This window comes from Prionailurus bengalensis, chromosome F2 (assembly GCF_016509475.1).
Source record: "Prionailurus bengalensis isolate Pbe53 chromosome F2, Fcat_Pben_1.1_paternal_pri, whole genome shotgun sequence".
In the NCBI taxonomy this organism is placed as follows: domain Eukaryota; kingdom Metazoa; phylum Chordata; class Mammalia; order Carnivora; family Felidae; genus Prionailurus; species Prionailurus bengalensis.
The window spans coordinates 79,058,896-79,086,101 of NC_057353.1; the positions used below are offsets into that span (position 1 = coordinate 79,058,896).

General features: G+C 53.8%; 1 protein-coding gene across 1 annotated transcript in view; it reads right to left on the bottom strand.

The window, feature by feature from the left end:
• Window positions 1-27,206, bottom strand: part of COL22A1 (collagen type XXII alpha 1 chain) — a 261,028-nt gene that overhangs the window by 170,674 nt on the left and 63,148 nt on the right. Inside the window, 6 exon segments of the mRNA XM_043601842.1 lie at window positions 6,361-6,399; window positions 9,765-9,827; window positions 12,172-12,216; window positions 15,722-15,838; window positions 16,920-17,000; window positions 23,437-23,712. Of these exon segments, the coding sequence (XP_043457777.1) occupies window positions 6,361-6,399; window positions 9,765-9,827; window positions 12,172-12,216; window positions 15,722-15,838; window positions 16,920-17,000; window positions 23,437-23,712 (621 nt within the window).

Genomic DNA, 27,206 nt, shown 5'->3' on the forward strand with positions numbered 1-27,206 from the left:
CAGGTCACTCCGGCTCGTTGCTCGCGGCTCTGGCATTCCCTTCAGGACATTCAGTCAAAATTTCGAGAAGGCGACGCCTCGGCTACTGGTTTGACTCAGTTTCCTCCTTTGCCGAGTTTGTCCTGTCGGGTTTGTGATCCCGGGAAGATTGGAAAAAAGCCATAAAAGACAAGGAACTGATGTTTGCGTGACCTGAGCCAGCCAGCCCAATAAAACTCGGCCGAGTTTCTTCTGTTTGCTCGTGTATTTTTGCTGGTGCACCACACCGTGAAATCTGAGCACAAAATCCATCTGAACTTTTATTTATCGCCATATGGATTTCTGCAGAAATGCTTAAGAAAGGACTTTTGGTCGTTGTTGTTTTCGAGTTTCTTCCCTTCTACCAAATGCTGAGTACTGAGTTGCTGACCCAAGCATGGCCCTATGGGACACTCTGCCCCAATTTCGTCCCCTACGGGTCTCAAATGCCCTTGTTACCCGCAAGGTGTGAGCAGCACTGATGAGGGGCTGTGGAGCTCTCTCCCTATGCTGTCCCTATGGTGTGCCATTCCAGGCACCCAGCCCTGCCCCACCTCCATACCCTGGTCCTGACTGGCCCTGCCTGGGGCCCCTTCCACACCCCAACCCCACTCTAATTGGGAGTATTAGTGCCGGCTGCTGTTCATAAAGACAACGCTGGCAGGAAATGCAGCGTGTGGTGTGTCTGAGCAGCCGGAGATGCTGTCCGCATGGTCGCTCAGCAGCATCACTTACAAGGATCCATTTCGGGGCCGACCTCTGAGGGTCACCTCGCCCTGCTCCAACTGGCTCATTTCACTGCAGCAAAAATGGCTGGAGGAGCATCAAGGCTGTCATCCTCACAGCCGCGGGCCCAGGGAGAGAACATCTGCCTCCAGGCTTCGAAGCACAAGTACTGAGTTTGTATGGTTGGATCTAACTTAGATAATGTGTCTGAACGGATCCTCCTGCTCAGGGAATTGGAGTGTGGATGGCTTGCACTTGACTCTTGCTAATGCTTGCCGAAGTTGTTATTTAGCAGGGGCCTGTGAAGTTCTTTCCTGGATCCCCTTATTTAATGAACCCTCATGTCAACGTTAGGAGAGCGTGGTTGTTTCTAGTCTCTCTTATGCACAGGAGAGGAAACTGAGGCACTAAGAGCAGTGGAGACCTCCCCAAGGTTATGCGGCAGGAGAGGGGCAGCTCCAGGTTCCCAAAGCCCAGTCCTCAGCCACTGCCCTGTCCTGCCATCTGGATCCACGGCCGTCATGCCGTCCAGGGTTCCGCACTCCAAAATCACGCCGCTTGGGGATTTCACGCACAAACATTGTGAATGTACTATATTTAAAAGGATTTTCATTATGTTAAGACTTAGTCTTTGGTTAAATGTTTACAGATGTTGTAGCACCAGGAAGAGTAATTAACAAGACATATGGAACCCCCCAAATCCCACTGCCCCAACGTGCTGGTTGTTTGCACCGCACACACGTCTTTTTATGTGTGAGCACGTAGGGCTTCCTGGCCTCTATTTCATTTGCATTATGTTGCATGCATAGCTCCCTATCGTAAGGTGTTCCTAATTCTCACTTATGCCCATCTGGCTGCTGCAACGTGATACTCCATTAGCTTGTTTCCCATTTCTCGTTGCCATTGTAGTTGTCACGAGTACTTACAAAAGACAGAGTCAGCTTGTGATATTTTTGTTTCTGTTTCTGTCTTTCCTTTCATATGAATTGTGCTCATGATAACTTCCTAGACATTTTTGGGGGGATGCATCTTCTCGCCACCGCCCCCCCCCCCAGTACAACACCTACTATCCTAGGAAACCCTTGAGGTGCTCTGCTGGTGTGACTGTCCTCTGCTCCTCGGTCCCCTGAGGCTCAGACAGGGTCCTGAGTGTTTGTCAACAGCATGGCAGGTGGAGGCCACAACCCGGCTTATCTAGGGACCCGCAAGAATCACACTTTGGACCACATGGCTGTGCTCAGGCACATTGTTTCCTCCACGGAACCGGTGAACGAGCCCCTGGCGGGGGCCCCAACCCAGGTTTTAGGGCTCTGTGAGCCCACCACCCTCTCTCATACAAGGTACTTGAATGCTTTCCAATGAAGAAACACACATTACTCTTCTCTGGGTTTTGGCAATTTCCAGCAGAAGGACAAGAAAGGCAAGGAACGGATTTTTACGTGTGCTTACCTGAGCCGGGGACTAAGCTAGGTGCTTTTACAAGCATGAGCAACCTCCCATGATCCCCACAACCGCCACACAGGGAAGGCACCACTGCACCCACTTTACAGAGGGGACACTGAGGCTCAGGGACACACCAGCCGAAGATCACCCAGCCTCTGCAGAGCTGGGATCCAAGCCATGTCTACCCGGCTCCCCAAACCTGCTTTCCTTCCATCACCTGAACCCAGGTCTGAGCACAAAACCAAGACTTCCTCTTCCTTCCTTCCCCCCCAGGTGCCAGGTTTCTAAGGAAAAGACGACAGCCCCAGAACGGCAGAGATGTGCCCAGTGTCACATTAGGCAGGAGCCCTGCAGAGGGAAATTGGAGCAGATGCTCTGGTGTGCAGACACCAGAGGGCGCTGTGGGCCCAGGAACGGGACACAACCCAGTGGCTCTGGGTTCCTCCAGAGGCAGCACTGGTCCTCACAGCAGAAAGACCCCCAGGATGCACCACGAAGAAGCTCACTGGAAACTCACATTTTGGTCTTGTTTCTGTTGTTTCTAAATCTTTCCACTGGTGGGGCTCACGGTCTGGCTAATGCCGCAGACTTCACCTCCATGGCACCCAGACCGACTCAGTGCCCACCCAAAGGAACCCTCATGCCAGCGTCTCACTGTGCTGGTCAATCTTCTCTGCAGGGAAGAACCCAGGGCAGAGGGCACTGAGGTCATCACCCCTCCCTGCTCTCTCTGACTGCACCCGAATTGGTCCAGCCCAGCCCAGAGCAGCGGCTATATGCCCTCATCACCACCACCAAATGAGCTGGAAATTAACTGAAGATTATGGGAGTAACAGGAACAGAGCATCACCAGCTCGATAGGCACTGCATCAACCCCTTCATGTACACTGCCTCCTTCGGTGGTGGGAACCATTACCATCCCCTTCCCCCTTTCACAGAAGAGGAAACTGAGGCTCAGAGTAGACCAAGGACGGACATGGGGTCAGCACGAGGTGGAGCCAGATTCTGAAGCTGGGTCTCCTCCACGCAGTCTGTGATCTCCCTACTGGGTGAAGCTGGTCCTCACTCCTGGGTGACGGAGCCCCAAATCCATTCATCCATCCGCTCATGTGGCAAAGCCCATGCCTGATGCCAGCTGTGCCCCAGATGCTTCGGAGGTTCATCCTTTCCTCTCCCTTTACGGCCACAACGCCTGGGCTGTGGGCAGCAGTTTGGGGGCATCCCCTAAAAGGCTGCCCCCCTGACCTTAGTCTGATTTCACATATATTAAAACACTGGGGGAGACTGGCCCCAAGAACTCTCTGGTGAATATGGGAACCAGAGAGGAGATCAGCTTCCAAGACAAGGGGCAGAAGCAGTCCAGGAACATGGCACCATGCAATGGTCTAGGGCATCTGATGTGGGAGCCAAGGAGAATCAGGAGGCCAAGAGCCGCGTGACCTTGGGCCAGTCACCTACCTTCTCTGAGAGCCAGTTTTCTCAGCTGCTGGGGAAGGGGGGCTTTAATCAGCCCTCCAGCTGCCTGCCCTTCCCTTTAGTAATAACCAGTGATTATGTTTCCCACCATCCCATTAACTTGTGACCCTGGGCAGGTCACTTGACCTCTAAGCTTTATTCTCCTCACCTGTGAAATGTGCGTAAGTAGTGCCCTCCCTAATGCACTGTCTTCATCACGAGACCTAAGGTATGGGGCACGCTGGCCCTCCTAGAGGCCAACACACATCCTCACAGTTAATTACATGCCAGAAACACAAGACACACAGCCACGATCAGAGAAATACAATCCCTGGACCCACTGGGCTCTAGTCCATCCAATCCCCTCACTCGAGGCACCTGCTATGGGGACAATATTCAAGTGCAGAAGTTTGTTGGGCCCTGTCCAAATGCATTAGTCACCGGTGACCTTCTCTGCTCTGTGGACTCTATCAGTCCCCGTGACCCACCCTGGCCCTGGCTCATTCTCGAGGGGGAAGCAGAGACTCTAAGCTGCAGAAGACAGCCCTGGGGAATCGGGCTGGGTTGGGCTGATTCCCAAGTCTCAGAGCTGCCGCCTGCAAGAGCCTTTATGCATCATCTCGTCCCACCCCCTCGCTTTTACAGATGATGAAGCAGAGGCCCAGAGAGGGAGGTGACTCACCCCAAATCACACAGCTAATATGTGGCAGATTCCAGACTCAGACTTTGCTAAAAATGTCCAACTGCAAGAGAATGTCAACTAAGGACAGAGCCAGAACTGGTAGAAGTCTGTCCAGCGGCCCATCTGTCCTGCCAGCACCAAGTATGTGAGAAGGTCTCCCCGGCTGGGACTGTGAGCTGGCAGCTTCGAGTCCTGAATGTGGTGCTGCAGGCAGGGGTCTGGGGCACCAGGGAGGTGGCTCCAGGCATCAGGAGAATAACGCTGCTCCTTCTGAGCTAAACCAGAACAGACAAGGCCCAGCAGCACCTACTGCTCAAAAGAGAAAAGAGGCCCATCACTTCCTGCCTGGGGACACCTCTCCAGCCAGAGGACGTGCTGGTCCAGGAGACGCATGTTGGTATCGCCCACCAAGCACCACCCGGGCCCAGCACCCGGACTTCAAGGGCTCCGGCAACCCCAGTCCTGATAGGAACATCCGGGTCTCTTGCTAATCCCTGTGCTCCGGGCCCACAGGAGCCTGGCAAGCTGGCAACAATAGACAAAAGTGGTTACTGACTTTGAGCATCTTGCCTCCAGGTACTGGGCTTCTAAACCACACCGGAAGGATGGATGGTGGCCGCCAGTCCCATCTTCAGTGTCAGGACACCCAGACTGGGAAACTGGTGGCAAAGTCATGCTGTGCTGTGTACCACGCTGGCTCTCAAACTGCTCTCCTGTAGGAGTGATTGTGTGTGCACACACGTGTGCACACACACACACCCAGGGCTAGGGTCACACTGGATAGATGTTTTCCCATGTGCTTTCAAAATTAACAAAATACTATTTTCATTTTCTAGGTCATTAATCGTTGGTCTAAATGTGGTCCGGCATCCCCGAGTACCACTGCATTCCCTAGCTGTGCGGTAACTTAGTTCACCCCCTGCCTACTACACGGCACATGCTTGTGTCCAGTCTCACGACTTACACAGAGAAAAACGCGGAGTGTGAACTTCTGTGCGTCCGTGATTTATCTCTGTGGAGGAAACCTCTGGGGTGAAAGTGCTTGGTAAAAGGGTACCTGCAGGGAGAGAACGGGCTGGCCACATGAAAGCTGTTTCCCCAGTAAGGGGACAGAGAGGCACCTGCTCGTACGGCCAGCCCTACGCGAGGGTGTGAGGACAAAACCATCCAGGGTCCATCAGCGGTGCATTCTGAGTCCTGCACTCTGGTGAGACATTAGCACAAATGCACGCCTAGAAGTCCTGTGGCTGTCTCCTGGTCGGGGCAAGGGGGGGGGGCACGCAGGTACATTTTTAATGGCTCGTGCGAGTCAACGAATGGCATTTTAGTGCCACCCTGATTTTTATTTCTCCGTATAGACAAACCACTTACAAGAGCTTTCTTCAGAAGGAACCACAATGTCCAGGATCTGTCGGGCTTTGTTTGTCATGAGGAAGTGAGAGAAGGTGCAACACCCGTATCTGGGGAGAACACGCCCGCGCCTCCCTCCCGTCCCCCCCACCGCCCTGCCTGCCTCTCCCGCTGCTCCTCACCATCTCCCCTTGAAACTTCTGCAAGCCTCCTGAGGACTCCTCTGGTCCTTTCGCCTCACACCCATCTGGCACCTGCGACTCAAACTTGCCCAGCGTGTCCGACCGTGCACAGACCTTCCCAAACTGCACACGAGGCCCGAACATGCTCTATTTAACGTCCTCCTTAGTGCTGCTCTTCAACGCACTTCTGTGGCTCCGTGTCCTGCTCCCTACGGGTGCCAGCAAGCACCCTCTGCTCCTTCACGTGTCAGCCACCCACGTCCTACAGGGACACTTGCCTCCAATCGTGCTCACTCATGCTCGTTGCTGCCGGGAAGCGCTGGCCACGGCACGTGCTCCAACCGCCCAAGTCAGGGGAGGACACGCTGAGGCTACTTGCTCCCCTCGGACGCTTACGGACGGCATGACAGTGGACCACCTCTCCCAAACCCAGGCGACCCTCCACACTGTGCTCCCTGGCCAGCTGCACAGCCCCCAGAGGAGCGATAAAAGGGACATGCTTACCTTTTCACCCTTCTCTCCATAGACAAAAGGCCCCCTGCCCTAGAAAAGGAAAGCAGGAAGCAAAGGTTTACTAGAGAGCATCTCCAGACATGATGTCACACATGGCATCAGCACCCCAGGGTCTCAAAGGGTCAGATGCTTTCCTGTCAGCCCTGCCCAGGAGCTTCCAGGAGAGATGCTAACCCTTACTGAGTGTTGATTCTCGTGGGTAATACCCCATTTAATTTTTCCAACAACCCAATATTATGGTACCATTATTTTTTTTTCCTTGCGAGCTCTACGGAGATATAATCCACCTGCTGTGTAATTCACCGACATAAAGTGTACCAGTCAATAGTTTTTAGCATATTTACAGAGCTGGGCAACAACCACCATGATCAACGTTCCAGGATGTTTTCATCAGCTGAGAAAGAAGTCCACACCCACTAGCGGTCACTCCTTGTGTCCTCCCCCCCACCCCACCCTCTGTCCTGGGCAAACACGAATCAATTTCATCTCTGTAGGCTGGTCTCCTCTAGACACTTCATATACATGTAATCCCATGACACGTGGGTGACAGCTGGCTTCACAGCCAGTGGCGATTTCTTCGCAAAGCAGTTTCAAGGTCCATCCATGCCATAACATGTGGCAATACTCCAATTTGCTGCTGAATAACATGCCACTGGGTGAGTGTATCACATATCTTATTTATCCATTCATCACATGATGAACATCTGGGTTGTTCTTACTTTTTGGTTATTATGAATAATGCTTCTGTGAGCATTTGTGCACAGGGTTTGTTTGAGCATATGTCTTCATTTCTTTTGAATATATATCTCCAAGTGGGACTGCTGAGTCACATGGTAATTTAACCGTTTAAGGACAGCCAGGGTGTTTTCCAAAGCAGCTGCGCCATTTTGGACCAGCAATGTTATGAGGGTCCCAATTTCTCCACCGTCCTGGCGACTGTAGGCGTCACTGGCATCACTAGGGAGGCGCTGAGGTCTCTAACCATCACCGCTGAGTTACCTACTCCTCCCTTCCATTCTGTCACTTGTTGCTTCACAGATTTTGGACTCTTGTTAGGTGCCCATGTGTTTACAACTGTTATCTATGCTTGAAAGACCGACACTTTTCTTATGACCAAATATCCCTCTTTACTTCCATGAGCTTCGGGTTTTAAAGTCTATTTTTAGTCTGATATTAGCACGGTCACTCCCAATTTGTAAGTTTTCTATTTTCAGAATATGTATCTCCCATCGTCTTACTTTCAAGCTGTTTGCACCCTTGAATCTCAAGTGTCGGCTGTAGACAGGGCAGAGCTGATCTTGTTTTCATGTCCAGCCTGAACATGTTGCATGATTACTGACACACAGTAAAACCTTGGATTGTAACTTGTTCTGCGAGTGTTCCACAAGATGAGCAAACATTTCTAATAAATGTCTGCTTCATAAACGAGCGATGTCTTGCAATACGAGTCGGACGTGACGCCAAGTGTCACATGATCACAACTGAGCCAATGGTTCTCGAAATTCGCTTTGATATACAAGTGCCTTGGATTACAAGTATGTTTCTGGAACAAGCATGTCTCCTATCATTTTGTTGTTGTCTCTTTTTTCCTCCTTTATGACTTTTTTTGGCATAAAGTATTTTTTAGTAACATCTTAATATCTTTAATACCACTTTCACTGCATATTTTTGTTTCATTTCTTAGAGGTTGCTCTTGGGTGTACCAGGCACATCTTACTTTATCATGATCTACTTCAGACTCATACTATTTCCAGCGGGGTTTATAAACACACGGCTCCCTACACAGCTCTAGTCCCTCCTGCCTGGACCTTGTGCCATTGTCACCACACCTGTTTGTTAGATGCCCAGTCGGACACGGCCATGATGAACAACTTTGCCCTGGTCACCCCCGCTGCATTCTGGCCTCTGTGATTCCTGAAGGTCAGTCAGCCAATGTTCTTACGGGGCTTCTTTGTACACGGTGACTCATTTCTTTCTCTTGCTGCTTTCAAAAGTTTCTCAGGGCACCCCGGTGGCTCTGTCAGTTGAGCGACCAACTCTCGATTTCAGCTCAGGTGATGATCTCATGGTCTGTGAGATCGAGCCCCAAGTCAGGCTATAGGCTGACAGTGCTGAGCCTGCTTGGGATTCTCTCTCTCTGTTTCTCTAAATCAATCAATCAACCAATCAATCAATCAATAAATAAACATTTTTTTAAAGTTTCTCTTTTAGCACTTTTACTACAATCATTCTGAGACGTATCTCTTTGTGCTTACCTTGATTCGAGTTCACAGAGCTTCTTGAACAGGTACAATACTGCTTTTCACCATAATTGGAATTTTTTTCACCATTATTTCTTTGAATACGCTTTCTGCTCCCTTATGAGCATTCTGGTCCACTCCGAGGCTCTGCTCATTTTCTGCCTTCCTGGTTCTCTCTAGTCTTCAGATTACATGATCACGATCGATCTGTTTGCAAGAACGTCAGCTCTTTCTGCAGCCAGTTCAGACCTACTGTCAAGACGCTCTACTGATTACCCTTTTCATTTCAGTTCCAATTCCAGCTCTAGAATTTCCATTTGGTTCTTCTTTTTAGCAATTTCTCTTTACTTAGATTCTGGATTTGATGTGATGCTGTCATAACACCTGCCTTTCCTTAAGAATGATTTCCCTCTGGGGTACGTGGGTGGCTCAGTTGGTTGAGCGTCCAACTTCTGATTTTAGCTCAGTCATGATCCCAGCGTTGTGAGTTCAAGCCCCACGTCGGGCTCTGCATGGACACGTGGAGCCTGCTTGGGATTCTCTCTCTCCCCCCATCTCTCTGCCCCTCCCCTGATCATGCGCTCTCTCTTTCTCTCCCAAAATAAACAACTAAACTTTAAATAAGAGAATGATTTCCCCCTTGCTCTTTAACTACCCCTGTGATGCCTACTTTGTAGGTTTTGTTTGTACATCTGACACCAGTGCCCAGTCACAGGCAGACACTGTTCCCTGCTTCTTTTCCGGGGGCCACAGGGATATCCTGGAGAACCCTACACAGTTCATGTGGATATGAGGAAAGAGGGGCCAGTCAGAAAGGGGAGGTGAGAGGAAAACCGGGAGTGGAAAGATAGCAAAGTAATTCCTTATGGAGGAAAGAGCATGTGCACTGGCCAGTGAGAAGTGACCAGTTTGGAGACTCCTAGCTGCCCATCTGGGTGCACAGAATCAGTGGGGGGAGGGGTGCAGGTGCAGGATGGGGCTGGGGCCACAGCTGGGGCCACCTCTGTGGGCCTCCTGTGCCCTGGAGAAGAGCTTCGACTCCATTCCGGGGCAGCGTGTAGCTCGGTGTCTGGCTCCCACTAGGGGCTCGGTGCCTTGTGGCAACATGCACGCTTGGGGGAAGCCCCGGGTCTCCCACATCAGCCCCGTACTCACCATGTCACCTTTTTCTCCCTTGGGTCCAGGAGCTCCAGCCAATCCAGTGGCTCCCGTGGCTCCCTGTAGGGGTGGAAACCAGAGAGGAGCACTGGGTCAAGCCCCCTGGCAGGGATCCCCCTGCCCACTGCCCACTTGGTCCCGACTGCCTGGCAGCGGCTGATTTCGTCACTGTCAAAATCGAGCCCCAAGTCAGGCTATAGGCTGACAGTGCTGAGCCTGCTCGGGATTCTCTCTCTCCCTCTGTTTCTCTAAACAAACAAACAAACAAACAAACAAACAAACAAACAAACAAACATTTTTTTAAAAGTTTCTCTTTTAGGAATGAGGCCATGCTCCCATCCCCGGAGAGGGAGGAAGTGTCTACATAATTTCCCCAACCTCTTAATTCCGGAATGAAGGACGTTTTGAGAAAGCGAGTGGGTGAAAGCATCACATGTTTGTTCTGGGAATGGCCCAGCCCCCAAGGGAGAGTGAGAAGCACGGATTCAAACTCCTGCTCTGCCGCTGAACGTGAGAGCATCATTACTCTTTGGGCCTCCTCCTCTGTGAAATGGGCATGCAGTCATGAGCTCACATAAGACTGAAAGCAGGAAGGTACTCCGAAACTGCCAGAGGCCAGCCAGGGCCCCCTGAGGCCATTTGCATGCCCAGTCTGTGCCCACAAGGTCCTGAGCCCTCCCAGCAGTGCACGAAGACAGGGAGGGCAGGCAGAGGAGGAAACAGTTTGCAAGGGCTGAGTGTGGGAGTGGGGCCGCCTCCAACTGTACCAGAAGCCAATCCAAGATGGGCTTGGGTACCCAACACAGGAAGCCTCAACATCCTGTCTTTCTCCTCTCCTGGTGTGCAGTTTCACCTGTGTCCACTCCCACCTCACACTTCATACCCTAAGCTAGTTTGCTTATGCTGTTCCCTTGGCCTGTCATGCCCTTCCCCTGCCTTCTTTACCCCGAGAGGCTCCCATGCAGTCTGCTGGACCCACGGGCTTTCTACCCTGGCTCTCCCCACAGGCGATCCCATGCATGCCTCTCTGCTGCCAGCTTGCGAGTGCTGGGGATGCGACTCTCATTCACTGGAACGTCCTGCACTAGAACGGGCCTCTCGGCACCTGGGGTCACCAGACCGTGACTGTGGACCCGACCTGAGCTGCATGTGGGTAAATAAATGGGGCCACTGGAACCCACGGGTTTTTCCTCACAGTCTCAGCCTCAGCCTGGGACAATCTGGCCGGTGAGGCTGAAGCCTCAGGACAGCAAATCAGCTCCGAGGGAGCCATGTGCATCTCCAGGTGGCAGTGCCCGAGTTCCTCCTAGTCTCCCCTCCCCCCGCCTCATCCTCCCTGCTCAGGTCCCCGCCCAGCCCTGGATCCGTTCAGCCACAGCACAGCACAGCCACTCCATAAACAACACTGTTCCAGACAAACGCTCTCCACTTCGTCCCCCGCCCCCCAGACACCTCTGCTCCTTACTTCCATCTGACAATCGAGAGGCTGAGCTTACAGCCCAGGGGGTGCCCAGTGAGGCATAAATCCCTGTGTTTCTCCTTGCAAGGACCGCCCGGCACCCTGGGCCACCCCGAGCTGCTCTCCTTTGGCACCAGGGGAGGGGAGCAGAGCAGAGCAGGTGGGGCGTGTGTGTATGTGTGTGTGTGTGTGTGTGTGTGTGAGACCATGTTCCCCAGCCCAGCAGAGTCAGGGGAGAAAGGAGGCAGGGGGGAGAGAGAGGGATAGAAGGGGAGGGCGTCATCTCTGGGGGTTTCCACGCAGCCCCTCTTTCAAATAGCAGACCAGGTAACGCCCACTGGGTCACACTGACCTCTTCCGCCCGCCTGTGTGACCACAGGCAGTTAGCATCCCTCTGGGTCTGAGCTCTCTGAGACCAGAGAACCACATGAGAAGACAGCCCTGTCCAGCTCTGTAAGCGCTAATAACCCAGGAAGGCGGGGAGCCCCAGAGGCGGCTGCATGAATGAGGAGGGGGCCCCCACGGGGAGGCACTGGGCTTTGAGCAACTCATGAGTCTGGACGATTCGTGCAAAAAAGACTGTCAGGCAACTTACAGAAAAATATAACAGGCCCATCTAAACAGACTCAGACCAGCCCCACCCCGAAGTTTCTGGAATGCAGCAGCCTAAAAGGACTGACACAAAATTAACCGACCATGGAGAGGTGAGCCCCTCAAATGGGGTCAGGGTCAGGGCCAGGGCTTTCTAAGCCCCCCGCTTCTCACTCAGGTTTTCAGACCGAGACACGGAGGTTCCAGACTCCACACCACCTGCTCGATCCTTCTACCTGAACCACGGTGGAAGCCAACACCGCAGGGCCATCATGCCGCTTTTGTGTCTACCTACAGAGCATGGCGAAGGCTTATCTGGGCCCCAAAATGCCCCTGAGCAGTGCCCATACTGACCTTTGGGCCGGGGAGTCCCACAGGACCATCGGACCCCTTCTCGCCCTGTAAGAAGAAGGACAAAGAAACCAGTGAGGCTTTGTTGAATTTCCCTCCGTCTGTCCTCACTAGTTATTTATCCCCCCACGTGCTCCCAGGCCAGTCTCTGAGTGATCCCCCTGTGACCAGCCAGCTGGACAAGGTTTCCTGGGGCTCAGAACCCCTGATCTCAAGCTCAAACTACATGGGATACGTTGGTATCACCTCTATGCAGCCATCAGCGGAATTCAGACAGAGACAAACAAGATGGGTACCCCATGGGCCATGTTTACCCCAGCTAGGCCACCACTTAAGCTAAAAAATATCGTGTGGCCTGCTAATGGTTCCTATAGTTATCATTCACCAAAATACCAAAGCAATACATGTCTGTAGCCTAATTAAACATTGTTCACTTTATAAAATATATGCTATCTGTTGGGGTGCCTGGGTGGCTCAACTGGTTAAGTGTCCGACTCTTGATTTCAGTTCAGGTCATGATCTCATGGTCTGTGAGATCGAGCCCCGCATCAGGCTCCACACTGGTCATGAAGCCTGCTTAGGATTCTCCTCTCTCCATCTCTACCCCTCCCTCTCCCACTCATCCTCTCTCTCTCAAAATAAAATGAAATTGAAATAAAATAAAATAAATGCTATTTGTGTAAAAGACCTTATTACTAGATCAAAAATTCTGAGCTGTTAAGTTGTGGGTGCCTGTAAATAGCGTCACGCTAAAAACAAACGGAACATGATTCATACAATGGTACGTATGTACATCTCGCCACGTTGATGTATAGGAAGGGACACCATATCCACTTACATTTACACATGTGTAACACCCATCGCTAAAACTGCCAACGCTGTGTACTTTGCCACTTCAGGAACACGTTTGTTTTTCAACGCATTCACAGATGTCATCTGCACGTGTATGGGGGTGAGTAATCTTTTGTGTGTTTGACCTCATGTAGCACCCATCGGAATGCCTGATACACAGTTTACAGGCAACACGTTTGGTTCTAGAGAGGCAAACACGGACCCAAAAGGCACGTTGACCTCGGTGAAGAATGTAAGTGTTCTGTAAACTGACTCAAAGACTCAAAGCGCTGGAAGCCAAGTCTTCCCATGGCCCTTGTCCGAGTTCGGCCTCCTAGGAGAGAATGGTTACATCTCCTTGGCCCCGTGCACCCTATCTTCTACAGTATTAAAGATGGTGATCCAGAGGCCACCCCTATTTCATGAGGTGGCTGTTGAAGCTCTTCCATGTGGCCTCTTCTTGGGGGAGGGAGAAGACCCCCCCCTTCCCGCCACCTGTGTGTGGGAAGCAGCCTGCTGGCAAGCCCCCCAGGCCGGGAGCACCTCAGCATTCCCGGGCTCCACAGCACACTGGAGCACTTCGGAGGACCATGCACTATGTGTCTTAAAACGTCGGTGCTCAGCACAAGTGGGTGCTTACTGTTTACTGTCAAAAATAAGGCATGGGTGAGTGAATCCGGGAATGGACTCCTGGGTGATGCCACCAGAATTGGAGGCTGAGAATGTGTAAGGTGAAAGATAATCTTGAAGAGGAAAGACCTTGTCCTGCGGCAAGAGATGGTGTGCTCCTTTGTCCCTCCCTCCCAGCTCTCCAGCTGCCATCGGCCCGTTATCCTCACACCTGATCCACCTGTCCCTCAGTTCCACCACTATTTAATAAAATCAGGCTATATACATCAGTGGCTGAAAACACAGCTATGTCAAGATTGAATCTTTGCCATCTGAAACCTACCTGATGGAAGTGAAGACGGGTAGAGGTTTTGAATCCAAATGTGATCATTATTAGGGTAGATGGAAGCACAGGGAGAGGAATGGCTCACAGGGTCTTGAAAATAGCAGGTGCTGAATAAATAGCTATTGCAGGGGTACACGGTGGATGATGGAAGGAAGGGAGGGAAGGCTACAAGGAGGGAGAAGGGAATTCACATAGACGACAGCATGCTGAGAAAGGATTCCCTGGGGACATCTTGAGAGAAGAAAAGGCATGAGCCAGATAAAGGGGGGGGGGTGGTCTACGCAAATGCCAGAAGACAAGAATGGTCATGATCCCTGCGAGGAATCCTGGAAATTGGGAGAGCAGAGTGGAGAGAAATGGGGCTAGAAAGGCCACAGGAGCCTGCCTCAGTGTGGGGAGGGGTGGGAGGGGAGCAGGAGGGGGAGGCCTGCTTGACCCCAGACTTCCCTCCCACAGGTCTGTGCCAGGGACCACAAGGGCCCCGGGGGGACATGTTCAGGGCACAGCCGGGCTCAGGGGAAAAGTCTGGACTGGGCAGAACTGGCTCTGGCCTCCCTCCCTGCAGTCTGTCTGTGTGCAGCTGATGGTCACCCAAGCCCCACACATGGTAGCCTCTCACTCGGGGTTCTTAAGCAAAAGCCAGGGCCAGGGGAGGGGTGGCTGTCCAGCCCTGTGTGCTCCCCCTGGCTCCCTGTCCGACGTCTCCCATCCTAACCCAGTGGGCACCGGGCCAAGGTGCCTCCACTTTCACCCCCTGCCCGGAAAAAGCCTCAGCTCCCGGCAAGGCTGAGCTGGCTCCTTTCAGCAAGTCGGGCCAGCGTTTGCCAGCCTCACCTGATGAGAGCTCCTGAGGGCTCCCTGTCTCCCCAGGTCTGGCTCTCCAGGGAGAACGAAGGGAGGGAAGGTGTGATGGAGGAGGAGGAGGGGAGGGGAGAAGGAGGGAGTCTGCCTGCCAGGACATGTGTACTGAAAGTATGTCCATTCCCGCGAACCTGACCATGATTTCACATTTCTTTCCGTCTGCCTCGGCCCCTGCAAAGTCACCGACACCTCGGGGATGCTGGCCCCGAGCTGAGGGTGGATGCAGCAGGGGATGTAACTGCAGGCCGTGGGGCAAGGCCCTGGGCTACGGGCCCCGCAGAACCTCGCGGGGACCTTCCCCAGCACAGTACTGCTTTTTGGCATCCTCGCGTGTTTGGTTAAGTTCTTCTGCTCAAACAGTGGAAAATGTTGGCGTTTCATTTTGTTGTGTTTTCATTTTTGTTGTGTCTTATCAAAAAGGCCACCGGTCTACAGAAAAACGGAAGAGGTGAAGGCCTCGGGCACCGGAGGAGACCTTTAATCCAAGCTAGCGGATGGTGCTGGTAGTGTTCATAGAAACACTCTGTTTGTAAATCAGAAGCAGAGTAGATAAAACTCTCCTTATATGCTGCTTACTCTGAACCTCATTCGCAAACCAGATCTGGTTTGATTACTTGCATGTGAGTGGAGCGGGCACCAGCAGGAGCCAACAAAAACCTCAGGAATACAGTTAAATCCAGGAAAACCTTAACGGGTCTGAGAGCTCCCGTCCTCATGAGCTGGAACATCAACACACAAGAGTCCAAGGAAAAAGAAGGGCTCCCTCAGCACCTGGGGCCATCCGCCCTGGCCGACCTCGTGCATGATGGGAAATTCCCACCTCCACCATTGCTCGTGGTGACCACCCTGCCCCGCTCAGCCCTGGGGGCTCTGGGCTGGGGGCTGAGGGTCAAACGGGGAGGGTACCTTTTCTCCAGCCGGGCAGGAGCAGTTGATGGTCTTCAAAAACCCGATTTGTTCACTGCCCACGGTGGGAGGCCGCTGGGGCGGGGGCGAAGGCTCCGTTAGCACAGTCACCTGGCACTGAAAGGAAATCCCAGTGGGTTAGAACCTGGCTCTTGACTCTGCACAGAGCCCTGGCAGGGGAGCACGCAACGGGAGCCAGGAACCCAAGGAGCCTGCACTTGAGCGGTGGGGGGGAGGTCGGGTCATGTCTGGCCGCAGGTCCTGGGCTCCTGAGGCCTTGGAGTCAGAAGGGCCTGGGCCGACCTGCTCTCAGCCGCTGGCCTCTCAGCAACTGCAGGCACTGCTAACCCCTCTGGGCCTCAGTGTTACGCTCTGCAGAATGGGGGTAAGGGTGTGTCTATCTTGATGCACAATGAGGAGGAGTCAGTGGGACGGCTCAGTGTCTGACCCCCAGCAGGTGCTTGGTAATGTCCTCTTTCCCTACCACCACCTCTACCCCTCCCACCTCTCTGCTCTCATGGACCCTTACCTGACCTCCTTCTCTTCCTCAGTCCGGAGTCAGGCCTGTGTGACTCTAAACCCCGAGCGTTGGCGGCTTCCATCACCACATCCAGAGCACGGGGCCCACTGAGCACTGTGCGAGGACCTCAGCCCTCAGCCCTGGGAACAGGCCCTGTCACTAAGCCCACCCTCCAAGCAGCCTTGGGACCGGGTTTTGCTAGAGAGGTTGGAGAGAGAGAGCCTGGAAGGGGGCAGAAGTGGAGAGGTCCCAGGGGGAGGCTGATCTGCCTCGAGAGTCAGGGGGAAAAACTCTGGTCTCTCTTGAACTTCCCAGTCCTGCCTGCGAGCTGCCTCCTCCCCTCTGCCGACCAGACCAAGGTGCCTCGGTCTCCCCTGCTCTGATCACGGGTCAGTCCCTCCCACGGCCATGCTGCCAGCCTCTGTCTGTTCTCCCTGCAGCCGGGCCCCAGCACTCGGCCTGCAGCCTGAGGGCACTGACTGAGGCCAGGACCACTGCAGCCCCACCGGGGGCCTGCATGACTCCCAACCCACACCCCGGATGCCCAGGAAACGGAGCCCTTTCAGGCCACATTCCGAAGGTGGGCACACCCCGGCCCCTGGATGCCGGTTCCTAGGCCCTGGACACCCCTGTCCCTCTGAGTTTCCTCCCCTCCTCTGCGTGCAGGAGTCTGCTCACCGGGCCTGAGGGGATGTCACAGCAAGTCTCCAATTCCGCGTGTCGGGAGTCACAGTAAATCACAATCCGCTGCAGGTCAAACTGGAAAGGATAACGAGGATGGGGGTGAGTCCCGGGGGACTTAGCAGCCCGAAGCCCCCATGGTTCCAGCAGGCCCCACCTCCTCCTCGGGGTCCCTTCTGGTCTGACCCGGGCCACCCCCTGCCCTGGGCTGAGCTCCAGGGGGAGCCTATGTGTCACCTACTTGCGCGCCCTTCTAGAGTGCAAGGAGGTTGGAGGCGGCAGGTTAGGCCCCCCGTCACTGCCACCGCGTTTATTTAGAGCTCCTTTCAGGGCGCTCTCACCGCGGTCTCTGGAAGCCTCCGAAAGTACCTCACGCCCAACCCACAGGGCATCTCCACGCGGCTGCGCAAGTCAACTTTGTGCAGTAAATGTGCCTCCCTCACCCCCTTTAACACCGCAGTCCCTCAACACAACTTACAAGGGTTTTGGTGTGCAGCATGCACACACATGCACACACATGCACACACACACACGGACACATACACACGTCTGCACCCACACAATACACACGTGCACGCACAGATGAACACACACACGTGCACGCAGGCACACATATGCGTCTGCACACACACCCATACAACACACACGTGCAAGCATGTGCAATATGCACACACCCACACAACACACACGTGTGATGCACATACAACACGTGTATATGTGCACATGCACACACAGGCCCACACAGGCCCACGCATACACACGTGCACACACAGTCTGCACAGAAAGCCTGGGCCTTCTCTGGGACGCTTGGGTCCCCCAGCACCTGGCTCTGCCTGCTTTTCCAGGGGTGCTTCCCCTCACTCCGCACTCACATCCCACAGCACCCAACCTCCTGGCTTCCCACATCCGTGCGTTTACACGGGGTCCCTCATCTAGGAAACTCCCTGAAAACCCAGCGAACTCCTAGTCACCTCCCCAGACCATGCTGCCCTCACCTCCACAAGTGCCACCTGAGTGCAGGCCCCATCGCCTGTCACTTTATGTCCCCTGCCGCGAAACATCTTTGTGCACGTTTCTTAGTTTACTTTTCAAAACCTGCTTCCCTGCCAGCACGTAGACCCCGTGAGGCATCTCTTCTCCCCTGTCTTCCCGCTGGATCCCCAACACCAGAACCGTTTCTGGCACCCGGCAGAGTCCCAGAGGCCCAGAATGAATGGTTGGAAGGATGCATGGGTGTATGCACACACATCTGTCGAGGGAACTTGAGCCGAACCAGCGAATAGAGGGATGCTTATTTTACTAAACATGGGTGCTACGTGCCCCTGGCCTTGTGCCTCCCTTTACCCTCCTCTGGCTGGCCTATGCTGCAGCTGGAGGGCCCCAGCGAACCCGCCATGCGGCTGCTCAGTGCTTGGCCTCATCCTGCTGGCTCTAGAAGGTGCCCCAGGGATATAACCCCACCACCCCACAGTTCAGTTAACAATCCCATCCGTCTGTCTGTTTTACTTCCTGTGAGACGCCAGCCCGCAGAACAGGAGAAAATGACAAAACATACAGTCGTGCTTTTGAACAAAGCCCATTTTCAAGACAGGGTCCTGCTTTCTTCATTAGCAAACACATACCCAGCAGCTGGTCCGTTTGGCAAGGCTGTGAGGACAGGGCCGGGGAAGAAAGAGACAGACGCGCAGGGTCACGGTCAGAGCACAGACACCCGGGCCTGGCAGAGAGGTTCCCAGGTGGCTGAGAGGGTCTGGGAGCCAGAGGGACCCCTTTCCGGCCACCTGAAGTCCCATCATTCTCTGGCCACCCTGCTCCTGCGTCTGGTCTCCTCCCTCCACCAAGCCAGGAACCTACCCGCTGACGTCCCTCTGGCCCCCACTCGACTCTCAGCTCTCTGCTCACATTGATGCTCTCAGTAACTCTGACTGAACGACAGCCTAGGTGGTCTTTCCTGGCCCGGCTTTCCTTCAGGGTCCACCACCTGCAGCTTGGTGACCCTTCTCTGGCTGCACCGGGGTAACCGGCTAGGGAGTGCAGGGAGCTTGAAATCTGGTTTGGGTCCCAGCCCTGCTCCTCTCGTCACAGCTGGTCAAGGCACGCCAACCCAAGCCTCTGTGTCCTCTGCTGTAGGGTGAAGGCGGTAACGCACCCTCGCAGGACTGGGTGAGGACCAGGTGAGGCACAGAGGCATGTGGGGGTCACAGGGAGAGCTGCAGCCGTGCTGTGGTCTCTCTGGCTGTGTCCAAGGCCCTGGACCACCCCATGCTTTTGCAAGATTGACAACAGGCTGAGGAATTTATTGATTCTCCTGCCACATACTTCATTAGGATTTGTTTTCAAGCTAGAAACCCAGCTGGAAATGGGAAATGGGTGTGGTATTCTGTTGACAAATGTCAGAGGTTCTGGGATTCCCAGTATGGCATACAAAGTGGACACTCGGCTAATGGCGTGGTCAAAGGAGAGAAAGGGACCCGCCGAGCCCCCAGACTCCACACTGGGGGTGCAAAGAGGCCAATTAAGGGCCTAATGCGACCATCGAAGGTGAGAGTCAGGCAGGACGCACACCCAGGGTCCCAGACACCCAGTAAAGGACGGAACCCACAAGCAGACTGTGAAGCCGCTTACCCACTTGGCCATTCTGGGCAAGTTATTGAACCTCTCTGTGCCCGCACCTCCTTGCTAACAACGTGGGGGCGCCTGGGTGGCTCAGCCGGTAAAGCATCCGACTCTTGGTCATGATCTCAGGGTCAGGAGGCCGAGCTCCACGTCGGGCTCTGTGCTGACCGTGAGGAAACTGCTTGGGATTCTCTCTCTCCCCTTCTCTCCCTGCCCCTCCCCCACTTGCGCTCGAGCCCTGTCTCTGTCTCTCTCAAAATAAATAAATAAACATTTAAATATAAACAAATCAATGGGGACAATGGGGCGAATGAGCTCTCGGGGCTGCAATGTGGATGAACCCAGGGAGCACGAGGGCACAGTGGGCAGGACCAGGCAAAGTGCGAGTGAGGTGTCTCTGCTCCAGACCAGCGCTTAGGGTGCAGACGCCAGGTGGGGGTGCCTGCCGGACCCCCAAAATGGCACGATGGAAGGAGGACAAGAGCGCCAACAGGTGTGCTGGTCCCTGCGGTCCTCCCATGCTAGACGCTGACCGTGGCTTGGGGGCCTGCTCTAGAGCAGCCGGGCAGGCAGCCCTAGAGACCCAGGTGCCGACCCTGCGGAGGAGGGTGGCGGGTGCTGGTCCCCAGCACCAGCACCAGCCAGGAGACGGCTCCGGACAGGTGGAGGGTGGGAGAGGTGAATCCCTCTGGTCTCCGAGAGGGAGAATGCTCCTCACTGACCAACTCGGGAGACCGGCAGAGGCCTGGGACACAGGGAAGGGGAGGCCGGCGGGGCCTCTGGACAGGGATGGGGAAGGGCCCCCCACCCTGGCATCGCGAGCATCCCAGACAAGCTCCACCCTCAGGGCCCAGGATCGCCCCTCCCCACCCCTACTCCGATCCCCAGCTCTCCCCCAGCTGGATGGCACCCTCACCGCATCCCCCTGCCTACATGCCCGTCGGCTTCCTTGGCCATTCCTCTTGAACCCCCCACCCTCAGCGGGAGGCACCAGGAACCTCACTATCCCTGAGGAGGCCCCCAGCCACTGGGCCTCTCACTGCTCCCTAACCGCCCACCCCTCCTTCCTCCACATCCACCTGCTCCCTGCAGCCCCAAGGAACATCTTCAGATGCAACGCTGAGCTTTCCCTGCCCTACGTCTGCCCTTTCCACAGGCTTCACCGACAGGCTGCTCCGAAGACCCATCCTGCCTCACCCCACACTGGCCCAGGGCTGGCAGGGACGGGGGTGCTTAAGCAAACCAGCTACTGTCTCTGAGCTGGACTCTTCACCTGTAGCACAGGAGCAATGCCCCCTCCGTGGCGTGTGGGGAGGGTTAAAGGGGTCGTGCTTGTGACAATAACACACACTCTGACGGGGACTGGCATGACCGTACTTGTATCGTGCACACGCCACAGCTCTGTCTTCGCCAGGCCCCGACGCCCGTGGTCTTAGCCAAGGCGTGGTTTGCAGGTGGGCATTGAAGACGGGCTGTCTGAGCAGAAATCCCAACTCTGCCATGTTTTGGCTCTGCGACCTGAGAAAACCCAGGACATTTCTCAAGGAGCGTCCTTCTCCCCGGCCGTGAACTGAGGTGTTCGTGGTGTCTGCTTCCTAAGGTTGGGAGGCAGCCTGGATCGGACGCGGGGTGGGGGCACGAAGGGGCGGGCACACCGTGATGCTCTCAGCTGGAATTTGCAGCAGTCTGAGTGACGATTTTGGTAGCTTTACTTGCTTTTAGGATTTTCTTTCTCTGCTTTGGGCCCACGTCTACTATCTTATTTCACCCTGTCAGCAGCGACATACGGAAAGCATCAGCCTGGTTTCCATTGCAGAGGTCAAAGGAGCAAGTAGGCACAGCTGAGATCGCTTCCGTGCGTGACCACGGCAGGACCACTCGAGGGCACTGGAGGTGGACACGCGCGGGCACGGCTCGTGGGTGCCGCCTGCCTCCCTCCGCCCCGTCTCTCCTCTGCCCTACTCCCTCTGGCCAGCCTTCTCTGGCCTTCATTTTAAGGAATCTGTACATACTGGCAATGTTCACAATCTCTTCTTCAGCTAACAATGCAAGTTGTAAGAGACTTTCTAACGTTGTTTATGGTGCTTTTTTTGGCCATAACACCATTTCTTGAATCTTGAGGTGTTCAAAATTACTCAATTTTTTAGCTTATGGTTTGTGCTTGACAGATCAGGAAACAATATTCACAACGTATAATAAATATGCAATTCATATTCAGAATATATACGTATTATCTAGAAGTCATTAGAAAAAAAAACCACACAGCATAATCATAAAAACAGGCAAATGCTACGGGCATCCCCAATCACCGAGGGGATGTCAAGTGGGCAATCAAATACACAGGATGGCTATTTGCGGCAGAAGCAGGGAAATACAGGTGGAAAAGACCAAAAAATACCATCATATGCCCATCAGATCGACAAAACAAAAACATTTAAAAATAAAATACATCAGGGCATCTGCTTGGCTCAGTAGGTGGCTGGCTTAGTCTTGATCTCGGGGTTGTGGGTTCAAGCCCCACGTTGCACGTAGAGATTGTTTAAAAATAAAATCTTTTAAAAAATAAAATATATTCAATATACCAGTGAGGACTTAAGAAAATAGGACTGTTGTACATCGGTGGTAGGCATATAAATGTTCAGGCACTTTGCTGAGAAATTTACATTATGTGCGAAAGTCAAAAATGGTTTACCTTACAACCTAATCACTGATCGTAAGGGCACATGCCCCAGTGGAACCCTATCAGCTGGTCTACAGCTCAAACTCGACAGGCAGGTGTGCTCCTCATGAGGAAAGTGTCCTTGGACACATGGCACCATGTTCAAGACCCAAGGCTTGCTGATTAGCACGGGGAAGCATCAGTAAGTAAACACAACGTGTAATAAAGTGTATTGAAGCAGCTAGAAGAAAGAAGAAAAGCTTTGACCCATCCTCTTAGGAAGAAAAGCAAAAAGCAATTTTAGGATTGCCTACATTTAGGATTTAGGATAACCACGGATCGTTTGCAGAAACTCCAAAGAACTGAGCTCACCTCCAACAACACCATCTTTGATAACAGACACGCGTGAGAGCGTAAGAAAGGATAAGAGGTGGTTTTGGAGAGAGAGCTTCCCAAATCGTGATCTGATTACTCCTTGGGAGGCGGATGCTCCTGCTGTGGCAGGTAAGGCTGCCTGGGCTCGAAGGGATCGCAACGCAGGGAGTGTCAGCACCCTTCGCATGTGCATCTTAGGGCCGTGCACTTACGGTGCCCGCGTCTGTGTGCACGGAGGTGCGGAGGCAGCTCCAGAGGAAAGAAATACAAATTAAGGGAAAAAGAAAAAGAGAGGAGAGAAAAGGGGGCGGGAAGAGCAGAAAGAAAGAACACTGATGGAAGGACACGGGAGGACACTGGTACCATTACCGAGTTATCACCGCTTGTCATCCCCGGGCAGTGCACGGAGGACGATTTTTTTTTTTTTTACTTATTTTGCATATACTGTGTTTTCCAGATTTTCTACAATCAGACAAGAAAGCAAAAAAAAAAAAAAAAGCCTCTAGTTAAATACACAGGGAACTTTAGAATTCTCCGTACCTACTACCTACAGATACATATGCAGACAGATGTCCCCATGGCTGGGGACAGCGCCTGGTACACAGCATGTGCTCAATATACATGTGAAAAATGACCAGATGAATGAAGAACTGAATGCATGAATGAATGAAGGGGACCCTGGGTCCCAACACAGTTTCTGAGGTGGGGTCCTCCCTCCTACAGCAGTCCAAGGTGACGTCTTGACAAATGAAACGGACAAGTCTGGGGGAGGCAAGGGCACTTGACTCCCAAGGCTTCCTTCCCCTGGTGACCCCAGGACCTTGGGCGCAGGAGCCTCCTCCCTCCCCGCGTCCCGGTACTCACGTCGATGGGCACGCTGTCATACAGGCGCTTGCCGATCACGGTCTTGCCCTGGATGTCGATGTTCTCCCGCTCCTCGATGGGCAGCGTCTGCACCAGCACACAGTCGATGTACAGGGAGACGTTCTGGGCCTGGATGCTCAGGGCGATCTTGTGCCAGTCCCGGTCAAAGAGGTCACTGACCCGGGGGCCTTGGAACACCACCCTTACGGCGTCCTTCATGGCGCCCACGGCATCATACTCCACTGCCTTGTTCTCGCCATCCAGCCGGATGGAGACCTGGGGAGCAGAGGACCACAGGCTCCCTGAGCTGCACGGGAGCGACCCAAGGGGAGAGAGGGCGAGGGGGGAGGGGGCTGCAGAATCCCGAGTCACGTCCTGGCCGTGACCCTCTCTGCTGGGCAACCTTGGGCAAAGCCTCAGTTCCCTCCTCAGCCCTGGTGCCAATTTGCAGGCTGTCCTAAGCCTGCACTGGGCATGCAATAATTGGGCTCCACCTGAATCCAGGGGCCACAACCCCATGCCTGGTGGCACCATGCAGGACGAGCACTTCTGTGACTCTGCGAGACAACTCACGCCAAAGCGCTCGAGTCCCGAGACCAGTGAGGAACCCCGGCTGGTTTCCGTAAAACCCTGGGTTGGCCAAACAGAACGTGCCCAGCCAGATGCCAGGCTGAGACCCCACACTGTCTCCCACCATTGGGATGAAACTGAAGCCCCAGGAGGATAAAGTTCCTTAGGGGCAGGAGTCACGAATCTTCACATTCACTGGAGGACGCCCCGCCCTTTGCAAAATGCCTAGGAAGTTCTGGAAGAAAGTTTTACTTTTGTTGTTCTTTGAATGAATGAATGAATGAATGAATGGACACTCCCTCATGCTTCCTCCCTTACACGTATTCACTGAGCACCATCTGCAACAGGCAAGCAAGGTGCCTGGTGTCAGCAATATGACAGTGCGAAACACAGACACATGACGGTAAGGGGGATTTCTACATGTAACGTACAGACAGAAGAATTCACGGGGTGCCTGGGTGGCTCAGTTGGTTAACTGTCCCACTCTTGCTTTCAGCTCAGGTCACGATCTCAAGGTTCATGGGTTTGAGCCCTGCATCGGGCTCTGTGCAGACAGAGCAGAGCCTGCTCGGGATTCTCTCTCTCTCCCTCTCTCTCTGCCCCTCCCATGCTCTCTCTCTCTCTCTCTCTCTCTCTCTCAAATAGATGAATGAACTTAAAACAAATTTAGCCTTCATTAAAAAAAAAAGTATTCATCAGCGAGTAAAGGAATGAATATATTCTTGCACCCCCCCCCCCCCCGTGGGACCAGTCTTCATGTGCCCTGATGCCCATGCTCCACCCCTCACTGCCTAGCTCCGGCACCCCAAGTCTGACCTCTAAGGACTCCCGCACCTGGGCTCCTGTGCCCTTTGGCTTCTCATCAGCGTGGCCCATGGGAAGCCCACGGCATGGAGACCTTAGGCAGGAAGACAGGGTCTGGGGCCTGATTCCCTGCGGTGTGGCTGTGTCCATCCACACACCAAGGCCACGTGAGGACTCGCTCTCCTCCATGGCTCCAGAACCCACGGCCTCCAGGAACCACCAACCTTCCCTGCCCAGGCCGCCTAGGTGCCGCTTCCTGCTGTTACTAATCCCAGGACGCACCTCAGTATCCCTTGTCGGCTTCTTTAACTGTGACCCCTAACCTCATCATCAACCTTAACCCTGGCCGCTTTCTTAAAACCCTCTCCCAAAACTGGGGCTGTCGGCTGTCTGCCTACACCCGAACCGGCAAGTCACTTTTGAGCTGTGTGTCCTCGGGCAAGTGATTTAACCTCTCTGTGCCATTTCCCCATTCATAAAATGGCGCCAATGATGGCACCTATATCACCAAGTCATTATGAGGATTAAGTGAATCAACATGGTGTATGTAAAACACTTATGCAGCGTCAACCATATTCCAGGTGCTGCTCTGAGTATTAGCCATAATGAAAAAGGGATTAAATTGAAAGGCATCACGCAGTGGAAGCCTTCTCCGACTCTCTCTCTCTCTCTCTCTCTCTCTCTCTCTCTCTCTCTCACACACACACACACACACACACACACACACACACACACACAGAGTTGGATTCCAGCCTGCTCACGTGCTCTCCACCCGCTTGTTCCATTCACTTGTTATCATTCTCAGAGTGCTTGGTCAGTGTTCATTTCTCTTGCTCACCTGTTTCCTGACTGTCCTGCCCCATCCTTGTAAGCAGGCACTTTGTCTCTCTTGCCCTCTCTTCAGGGGTGAGGACAACACTCAGCACATAGTGCCACTCCCCCCAAAAAAAGGTACTGAATGAGTGAATGAGAGCCCTCAGGTTAAAGGAAGGTGCCCACGCACTGCTGGGCATCGGCCACAGCTCTTGTAACACCACCCAGGTGCTCTGGTTTCTCTTTCTGGGCCCCACGTGACCTCCGGACAGTGGAGGGGGGAGATTTGGGGGGTTTTTTTGCACTGCGTGCTGTGTTGGTAAAACACAGAAAACTATGAACCCTGGCCAACAATCTAGTACACTTCTAATCCTCATACCCTAATATTTCTATTATTAAACGTGGTCTTCTGTTTCTAGAAAGTGCTTTCCCATGTTTGAGTCCTGGGTCCCTGAACCACCGCGGGAGCCTCATGAGGACACGGCTTTCCCTTCAGGATGTAAATTTCTTTGGAAGACACAGAGCACGGAGTGGCGCCTGGCAGGCCAGAGTCCTGTGTCTACCAGGGCCAGCTGGGGACCTCAGGAAGGCACCTCAAGGCTCAGATCCATCAGCAAATCCTACCGGATCTGGCTTCAAAATACATCCAGGATCTGACCATTTCCACCCAGTTTAGTGTTACTAGCAGTCTGGGTCAATATCATCCTTTGCTTCAATGACTACAGCAGTCTCCAAATCGGTCTTCCTGTTTTGGACCTGCCCACCTCCCAGAGCCTGGGCTCAAACAGAAGTCCCTCCACTGCTTACAAGGAACCTTGTCCCCTCCCAAAACCTCTGGAGCCTCATCTCTGATGTGCGGGGCCAGCCTCCTTCCTGTCCCTCAATCGTATCTGGAATGAGTGGATGACCAGTGAGGACAACACCAACGCGAGTGTGGTTGGAAATACTAAATGCAGTGATGGATAGATACAAAGATCTAGGTCTGCAGGACTAAGAGAATCACAGCATTCCACCTACACATCCCTTCCGGCAGGCCTCTGTCCATCTTCCCTGTGTCTGGCCAGTATGCCCCCCGGGGCAAGAAGGGGCCACCCTCAGACCGCCAGGGAACCGTGCTCCATCAAGGCTCGCTCAATGAAATCGAAACGCCAGGTGCCTCTTTGCAGATGAGCCTGAGGTCCTCCGAGGCGGGCCATCTCTGCACGGCTCTGTAGTGTCCCAGCCCATGGCTCATTCCGGAAAGAGGAGGGGGGGACGCAGACATGGCAGACAGCAATCCCACACAGCTCTGCAAATGCCATGAGGGAACAGAACCCAGACGAGGGGGCGGGGGTTTGCCCCGCAAGAATGCATGGCGGGGGCCCAGTCCCACTGCACCAGACCCTGCGAAATTGGAGAAGGAAGACCCACGTGCCAGAGGTGGATGTGAATGAGAGACACCATGAGCTGCCTGCCCTCCAGACAACCGGCCTCTGGAGAGGAGCCTCATCTGTTCCGTCCAGCCTCCCACACTCAGGAAATCAGGGCACTCAGCTGTCAGGGTCGAAAACGTTTCGCATCTCAGTCTGACCAGGGATGCTCTG